The sequence below is a fragment of the Coturnix japonica genome, chromosome 19 (assembly GCF_054131305.1).
Source record: "Coturnix japonica strain WE chromosome 19, WE-NBRP24, whole genome shotgun sequence".
NCBI lineage: Eukaryota > Metazoa > Chordata > Aves > Galliformes > Phasianidae > Coturnix > Coturnix japonica.
Window position 1 is genome coordinate 10,610,014 of NC_140681.1, and position 8,901 is coordinate 10,618,914.

The following is an 8,901-nucleotide window of genomic DNA, read 5'->3' on the forward strand; positions in this document are numbered from 1 at the left end:
CATGAGTGATGCTTAATGTGTTGTATGCGGGGCTGAGGGAATACAGGTTTGCCTTTGCTCTGGGATTGCTTGGATCTGCATTGGAAGGGATTTCCCTGTCTCCAGGCCTAAGGGAATGAATACATGGGAAGAACTGTCTCCCAGCTGAGGGTTACTCTCTCTAGGCTGTTAAATCTTTAACTACAGCTTTGTACTCATTTTCTGTGGTAAGCCTTTCCTTCAGCTTTGCAAGAGGAAAGAAGTGGTGCCAATTTAAAAGGCTGATCACTTTGTAAGTACATCTTAGGGTTGTTTGTTTTTATCAGAGCCTGCAGTTAGCTGTGGTTGCATTGTGTCGTATTCCAGCCTGGCCTGCTAGATTAAAACAAATGCCTGCAACCTGCACTTGTAAGCAAACTCTCCTCTGAGGTTTGAGGAAAAAAACAAACCTTTCAGTATTGATTATCATGTTACTAAAAGGAATCGTTGTAAAAAGCTCCGTGCAGAGAGATTTTGAAGGAGCCGGAGGAGTCCCTACATGAACTTACGGAATTCTTAAGCAAGGTATGAAGCCATTTGGCTGGAGAGATGAGCAGGAGAAGACTTTATCTGGGATATAATTGTGTCTGTGGCATCCCTTTCAACTCATGCTCTCTCCTACATCTTGAAGCCGTGGCCAAAGCCCTCAGAAGGGCTGACTGCTGCCTTTCACAGCTCCTTCTCACCTTTCCTTGTGTTCCTTGTTAGCACCTATTCCCAGGTGTGAAACACAAACCTGAGTTTGTTCTCTCCCCTCCTGCCAGCCAGATTTGAGGCCAGCTGTGGTCGTTTTATAATCATTATTTTAAGAGTGAGAGACTAATGAGAAGGAGAGCTGGGTTTTACATTTTGATGAGGAGGTGATAACGCTCACTGCACAGACTCCCCAGGGAGCCATAGTGCTTACCATTTACCTCGCCTCCTTAGTTTTTATAGGCCTCGGGAATGAAGGCTGAGGTTTTAAGGCAGCAAAGCATCCATTAGGAAGCACTTACAGTGACCTTGGAGGCAGAGTTAAGTCATCCCACACTGCCTGAAAGCAGGAATGTCCCCCCCACCCCTTCCCTCTGGGGCTGGAAGGCACATGGTTTCTGTATTGCACATGAGATGATGCTCCTTGAGTTTGGCTGTTGGGAACATTGAGCTCCTATCTCCTTCTGTGTCCTGCTGGCCTAGGCTGCCTTCTCAGGGCTTCCTGCAGCTCAGCCTGTCCTGGAACTCAGGGAATGGGAACAAAGCTTCTGTACATCTGTGGGGCTGGAGGAGCCCCAGTGACAGCTGCACATCTTGGTTCTCATGAGCTGCTCAGTAGGTAAGTTTCCAAGCACAGCCCACAGTGCTGGGCTGATATTTGTATTCAAGCTTCAGCCGTGCCCTGAGGCAGCTCCCAGCACATGCATTTCACAGCATGAAACCACACGCTTTCTGCTTGCAGAGTGTTGCAGGTGGACGTGAGTGTGAACACACAGCAAACTTCACAGCACTGCAGGGAGGTCACAGCCAGCAAAAGGATTTGTGTTCTGACCCACATCACAGCAACCCCAAAAACAAACCTGGGGCCTGGAGTCCCACAGCTTCTCCTTGGTGAGCAATTTATCTCCTGTGCTGACAGCTCACTATTGACTCCTCGTCCTCCTGAAGAGGAGCTGTCCTGCCTCATCAGCTTTAAATTAGTTTTATCTTTAGACTTTCCTATTAATAAGCTCTGGTCGTGGTGTCATTATTCGATATCTGGCTCTGTAGCTTCCCACACTTTTTCCCTTCTGGCCGCACTGTTTGGTTGTTGGATGTGCTCAGGGCAGATCAGTGCACATGGACCAGTGCACTCCAATGGAGGTGGCTGTGAGCCTGCATGGAGTGGGTCCAGATTAAGAGGTATGGGTACCTGTGGTTTGAGGTCTTGTTCAGGATTGGGACCTGGAGCTCCCACTCAGTGTGGTCACAGCTCAGGGCTCCCCTGCTCACAGTTCTCATGTTAATGGGGATGAGAAGGGCACCTGGTTCCTTGTCACAAAACCCTGATATGAGAACCAACTGCCGCACAGTGGCATTGCTAATGAAGCTATCAGGGTGCTTCAGGGCTGCTCCTGCTCGGTGTTATGTCTGCTATCTGCAAAGTCAGGTCACAGGGAGAATTAGCTGCCCAGCCCCTGCTGTTGACTTGCATGCAGAAATTACACAGCAAAGTGCCGTCAACTGCAAGATCTGTCATTTGCAGCAGTGCCTACAGCACTGTTTTTTAGGCTGATTAATATTCAGAGCACTGCTGTGAAAATGAAAAGCCAGACAGAACGGTCCTCCTCCCCTTTCTGCATCCACAAAGACGCCGAGGGGAATGGCTGAGGCGAGGAAACAAACACAGCATTCACTTTCTGTTGAGCTGATTTGGGTCGTGTGAGCCTAAAGGAGGTTCTCCATCTTCTGCAGGTTGTTTCCTTAGGATCTGTGAGTGCAGCACCCCGAGGCATTGCTCACAGCAGTGAGTTTCATCTCAGCCCCTTCCCAGAGCCATCAAGGGACCCCCAACCCCACAGCTTAATCCTGGAGGTACCTAATTTAGCAGAAAAAATCCTGTTTTCTATGGTCGGAAATGATTCACATTGGAGTCATTAGGCCAGCAGCAGTTGGGGTTTTGGTGACCTGGAGCATCAGTTTGATTGGGATCGGGTCAGTGCTTCGGGATCACGAGGTGGCTGTGATGGGGTGGGGGGGTAGAGCTGCACCCAATGCCTTTCATGGCAGCCCCTCCTGCTGCACCCCACCACCCCCAGTGTGTGGGGGTCTGCGTGTCCTGCCCACTCCAGCAGCATTAGTTTGTGTTCAAGCAGTGTTGGTTTGCTGGTGGGAGAAGGGAATAAAGGAACCTCCGGGGCAGAGGCGGAATAAATCTGCATACATACAAAAGATGGGAAAGTCTATTCCTCTCACTGACCACATTTCTGCATTTGCTCCTTGCAATCATGGTACACAAGGAGCTGGGAGGAGAGACGAGTAGCAAAACCCTCACAAATGCAAAGCTCCTTTGGAAAGAACCCAAACCACGTGCTGAATGCAGATGAGGAAAAGTCCTTTTTATTGCAAGGAGCAGCAGAGGGGTCAGCCTCATCCACAGCACGTTGGAGCACACAGGGCAGGGGAGCCATTCACCTACTGCTGGGGGTCAATGCCTGCAGCTGGGAGGGAGAAACATGGTCAGAGCCCCCCCAATGCCATGAGCCCCCCCAGTGCCATGAGCCCCCCCAATACCATGAGCCCCCCCAATGCCATGAGCCCTCCAGCCCTGCTGTGCTCTGCCCATTGCCTGGCTCTGTGGGCTGAGCTGATTTGTTGCCCTGAGGAATTGAGCCCTGGGGAAGCTGGGATGGCTTCCAACTCTGCCTTCCTTCCTCTCTATATTAACTTCACCTGCATATGAAGCTGAAAGCTCTTCCAATCACCTCTGCAAATATTAATTAATCCTCACAGCATCCCGAGAACCATTATTCACTCCCACTAGGTAAATATTATGAGATCCTTTTATAAGAGGTGAAGCACCTTTCCCAGGGCTATGCAGAGCAGCAGTGAGCAGAACTCATCACCTCCTGCTGCCTACATCCTCCTGTCCCCCTGTTCCTTGTCCCTCTGCCCCCCCATCCCAATGGCCCCCATCTCCATATCTCCCCTGTCCCCATGGCCCCCTCTGCACTCACTGCGCAGCAGCCAGTCGATGAACACAGCTGGGAACGGGGAATTCTACAACAGACAAGGAGAGCCGTGAGTGCAGGAAGGTGTGGAAAGGAGAGGGGTAGGATGGAGCTGAACCCACAGCACACAGCACCCATGGGGCTGTACCTGCAGGTCCAGATCCATGGAGTGCTCCGAGGTCAGCGGCAAGCTGGAGAGAGCAGAGTGGATCTTCTCAAGGAGCCCAAAAGGGACCATGCCTGCAGAAAGCAAAGGGATGGGAGGAGAGGCAGAGCCCGGGGCTGGCAACAGGGCCATGTCCTGCCCTGAGCCCCCACTGCCCCATGCCTGGGGATGCATCCCTGACTGGGGGTGTCCTAATGCCAAGAGGAAAATGCTCTCGTCTTCCCGAGGTCTCAAACAATGCAGGGTCACTGAAAGCCATTGGGCTGGGGATGGCTGCTGGGTGGTGCAACCCACAGGGGAACGTTTTGGGGTACCAGTGAAAACAGACACACATCTGCTGCTCTGTGAGTTCCTATAGGCACATCAACAACTTACGGTTGAGGAACTGCAGCTGAATGTTGACGATGCTGAACCAAGCATTCACTATTGGGCAAAACTGCAACAGCACAACAAGAGGAACAACCTCAGTGAGGTATTGCAGCTGTAGTAACATCTCAGCACCATCATCTGAGCCTCACAGACTTCAAATGAAGATGGAGCAATCCGCTCCTGGAGCATCATTTCCTCCATGGAGAAAAAAAGAGCACTATAAATTGCTCAGCCCTCTTCTCCGAACAGCCCAGATCCTATTTAGCAGAATAACAGATTTTCCAGCCAGCACCTTTTCCCTAAGTGAGGCTGTCACTTCTGTTTACTGCACCTTCCCGGTGCGAGGAGGCATCGCGCCAAGCAACCGCTTACAAATTATCCCGTAACGCCGCATGATGGAATTTGAATTACTTCTAACAAATAAATCCTGACCGTGAGGAAGATCAAGGAAGTCTGCAGAATTCAGTTACAGGGTGTGGGCGTGCGGCTGTGCACCCACATACATATGAGGGTATGGATATGTAAATCCACCACCGCGCGGCGACAAGGAAAGAGCGGTGATTTCATTTAAGCTGCGCCTTCTGACGGCAATGGGATTTCATGCACTCACCACCATAGGGAGGGAAGAGCGGAGCGAGGAGTTCAGCAAACCGCTCACCATGTTGGTGAGGAGCCTGGAGGGGGAAAAAGGAGGGGATGGAGCTGTCGCTGCTTGTTCTCTGAAGGCAGACAGGGCTGAAATGCACTGCTGGGGCTGATATGGCAAAGGATGCTGTGAGCCCACAGCTCCCCCAGGCTTCGGCAGGAGCTACCAGCACTCGGGGCTCTGTGTCTGCTCAGCATCATCTGACTCTGTACATCTAAATCCCTGCCCTTTGCAAACGTTCCAGGGCTCACCTATGGCAAAGGGCTGAGCCACGGCACAGAGCTGAGCCACACCTCATCCTGCCCGTTATTTCAACTGCTTCCATGTGCACGTGGCAGCATCCCATCTCCTTATACAGATTCCTCAAAAAAGTGGCTTTTCTGTGAGCAGAACCCCATGCTTTCCTGATGGCTGGACCACCAGCTCCCATTCACACTGCCCATGGAGCCACCCTTCCCTGGGGAGCATGGGCAGCTCTGGCTGAGCCTCATATGAAGGAGAGAGAGCCCTGTATGTCTGCCCTTGCTGAACACCCTGGAAATTCTGACTGAGAAGCTGCACAGCACCATAACACAGCACAGCACCAGCCAATGTGGCACTCACCCCTTCTGCAGGGTGACCTTAAAGCCACCGAACAGGTTCCTGCAATCCTTCACCACCAGCCTGAGGTCACCGGGGCTGTCTTGTGTCAGTGCAATGTGGGACGTGATGTTCGTTTCTAGAGAAGATCCGCTCAGAAAGAGAAATACTCTGAGGAATGAAGAGAGAGCCGCTGCGGCTCTGAAGGCAATGGAGGAGATCAAAGCCCAGAGAAGCTGCAAATCTGAAATCACAGCAGCTCCAGGGCTCTGTTTGTTAGGTGCACAGCTACTGCTGCAGCTCCCGTCCCCCCGCTGTGCCCCACTCACCCTGGCAGGCTGAGCTTCAGCCTCGAATACAGGTTCAGGACCAGCTCGCCTCCAGGCAACACCTTCCATGACACACGGGCTCTCTCCAGGTTCAATACCTTCAGCCTGTTGGGAAGCAAAGCTCTTGAGCTGGGAGACAGGCATCAATCCAGCAGTCCCTGGACCAGTTCCCTGTGTGGGTATTCCCAGTTGAAATGTGCTGGTGGGGAAGGAGCATTGTGGCTCAAACAACCTGTCAGCAAAGTCAGCAAAGTCAGCGTATGGACCAAACTCACATCTGGTCCCACTCACCAGGCAAAGCGCTGTGATGGCTGAGGGTCAGCAGCACTGTCCCCACCTTGTCCCAGCAGTGCTCCGAGCCCTCCTTGTCCCAGCAGACCTTCTTGCCCCAGGAGTCCATCCAGCCCAAGCAGACTTCCATTGCCCCCTTGGCCGAGCAGCCCTGTGCCGAGCAGCCCCTTCTCTCCAAGGACACCACTGCCAAGGAGCCCTTCCCCACCAAGGAGCCCCGTGCCGAGCAGACCGCTGCCACCAGACTGTCCTCCTGCAATAGTCAGACTGTGTCACTGTGCCAACCTGGCTGCCAGGCGCCCTCCTCCCCCAGGTATATGCATGCTGCAGATTCACTTCACCCAGCAGCCCTGTGCCAAGGAGCCCCGTGCTCTGGGGTTCACCTCCAGTGCCTTCACTGCCATCTGTGCTTGGGCTCTTCCTGCCCAGGAACCCCGTGCCCAGCAGCCCACCTTCCCCGAAAAGGCCAGTGCCAGGCAGACCTCCTGCAGCAAACAATCCCAATTACCAAGCAGACTTTCACCATGATGGTATCACCATCAGCTCTGCGGGAGATCCCCTGGCCATGGATATGGGAGGTTCAACAGGGGAAAGAAGGATCTGTGCTCTGTGCTTTGTCCTCCAAAAGGGGAGCTCCCAGGGCACTCACTGGGGGTGGGCAGAGCCCCATGCATGGTACCCCCTATGAGCAGCCATCCCCAAGGTCCCACCCAGAAGCTGAAACATGGGGATGCAGCATCAACGCATGCCAGCACCGTAGGGACAGAATCCTAAGCTCACCATCCGAGGGCTGTGCAGAGCTGGAGCCCAAGATGCCCCCCAAGTTGAAAAACCCCCAGCAGGGGGACAGGAGGCCTCCAAGAAGGGTGAGACACCAAAGTGTCTGCATCTCCATCCCAGCACCTGCCAAGAGACCGCATCACCAGGACAAGGCCCTGTGTGCCCATCGCTCCATACCATCCCAACACCAAGGACCGCCATGCCCCCATCCCACCACTGTCAGATGGTTCCCGAAGCGGGGACACCTCACAGCAGGGATCGTCCCCATGCCCAGCATCCACGTGGCACACAGGGAGGCTGCAGGGAGAGGAACGGCGCTGTGTAGCAAGCAGGAGGAGAGGCGGAGGACCTTGGAGTGAGGAGATGGATCGCTTCAACCTGCTCCGGAACGGCCCTGAAATGAGAGCAGTTAAAGGGGCACAGCCAGATAAAAAATGGTACGTGTCAAAGCTGCGTCCTTCTGCACCTCGCGGAGAGCACCTTGCGGTATTAAAGCTCAAAGCACAGCCAAGATCAGCTCCACTTCCCCGTATCCAGACTGTTTGTTTTTCCCACTTTGCTCTATTCATCCTTTTAGGGCCCATTCTGCCGTGTCGGAGCTTCCCGTGTCCCTGTGGTCACCCAGTGGGAACTCCCTGGGGCTGCCACATTGTGGTTGCTAAGGAGGGAGAAAGGTGTCATTGAAGCAGTGCTGTGGTCTCCATTCCTCCAACATCCACCTTTGTCCCAGCAGCGTCTCCTTGATGAAAGACAGCATTGGATCTGCATATTGCAGTGCATCAGCACTGAGAAATAACGTTATTTAGGTCACTCAGAACAACTTCTTTAACCTGCTCCAGATACGTTTTAGCAATTCCTCTATGACAGTTCTTGGCACAATTAAATCAGACTTTAATTCACCCGTCTGCCTTCTGCATTTCCCTTTGATCAGCGCGTAATGATGCACCGCTCCTGCAGCTGCGATTATTGAGCAGGGGAGAAAGATAGAGGCTGGAGCAGCTTCGATTGAGAGCGGTGTCAAATAAAATCAGTGGGATTTGTCGGAGGGTCCCTGCAGGACGTGTGCAGCATGGGAAGAGGGTGCCAGAATGGTTTCAGGCCTTTAAAAAGAAGCTTTTAGAGAGAATATGTGTGACAGCAGGGAAATAGCTGTGCAGGTGTCAGCCATGCCCACCTGGCTGGTGGCACTGGTGGCGGAGGGGAGCGTCTCCCACGTGCAGAACGTTGGTACGGTTTAGCAGACAGCTGAGATTAGATCTGAGATGCTGAGAATTGTTCTGCATCCCGGGCAACAAGAACAATTAAAGAGCCCGGCTCGTTTCTTCTCTCTCCGTCGGTGTAATAAACTTAACAGCACGAAAATAAACGTGGGGTTTGACAAGGAAGAGCTCTGCTGGCTTTAAAAATTCATTTTCATCAATGATTAAATGCTGCTGCAGAAATCAAAGGGAACGAACGCCGTTAGGGCTCATACACCCAGAGGTGCTGCCAGCGCTGAGTGCCCGTGTCTGCACACAGCAGGAAGGGGGCTGCCCCCGGCAAGCACCGCTGTGCATGGCACTGAGTGAGGCTGATCAAAAGAGGTCGTTGCCAACCAGAGGGTGTGTGGGTTTGTGCACTGCTTGGGGAGAACCACACCGTACACAGGGGTGAGAAGGAGGAGGTGGCTGCGCCCCAAAGGGAGACCTGGGCAGTTTGAGGGGGAACTAAATAAATGGGAATAAATGGAGATGGGAAGGGAAAAAGAATGGGAAAGATGGCAGGAAAAGCCCACGTCGGCTCCAGGGGGCTCTAGGGGAGGAGCAGGGCTGGCAGAGCACAGGCTGGAAGGCAGCAGTGTGACAGCAGTGCTAATGTGCTCCCTGCAGTGCTCAGTGGCTTCCCCAGAAGTGGGGCAGTGCTGTGGGTGAATGAGGAGACTTTACATGGACCATATGGGATGGGGTCACATAACCCCATGTGTAACGTGCCCGCATTAGATCACAGAGCCCACCACAGCCTGATTAGCACCCACCAAAAGAAGAGTCCAGAACACAACAA

At 53.1% G+C, this 8,901-nt stretch overlaps 1 protein-coding gene across 3 annotated transcripts; it reads right to left on the bottom strand.

The window, feature by feature from the left end:
* Window positions 1-3,068: 3,068 nt before the first annotated feature.
* LOC146757852 (BPI fold-containing family B member 4-like) lies at window positions 3,069-7,107 on the bottom strand. 3 transcript variants are annotated; one of them, XM_085520417.1, is made up of 9 exons: window positions 6,862-7,107; window positions 6,082-6,334; window positions 5,791-5,895; window positions 5,486-5,632; window positions 4,847-4,910; window positions 4,243-4,303; window positions 3,850-3,941; window positions 3,708-3,750; window positions 3,069-3,191 (listed from the first exon to the last, which is right to left on the bottom strand). In XM_085520417.1, the coding sequence occupies exons 1-9, from the start codon at window positions 6,974-6,976 to the stop codon at window positions 3,166-3,168; spliced, it is 906 nt and encodes a 301-aa protein (XP_085376543.1). In that variant the 5' UTR covers window positions 6,977-7,107; the 3' UTR covers window positions 3,069-3,165. The 3 variants fall into 3 exon arrangements, 2 of the variants coding, with proteins under 2 accessions (XP_085376543.1, XP_085376542.1); XR_014935997.1 differs by lacking the exon at window positions 4,243-4,303; XM_085520416.1 differs by having other exon boundaries at window positions 3,708-3,941.
* Window positions 7,108-8,901: the final 1,794 nt, after the last annotated feature.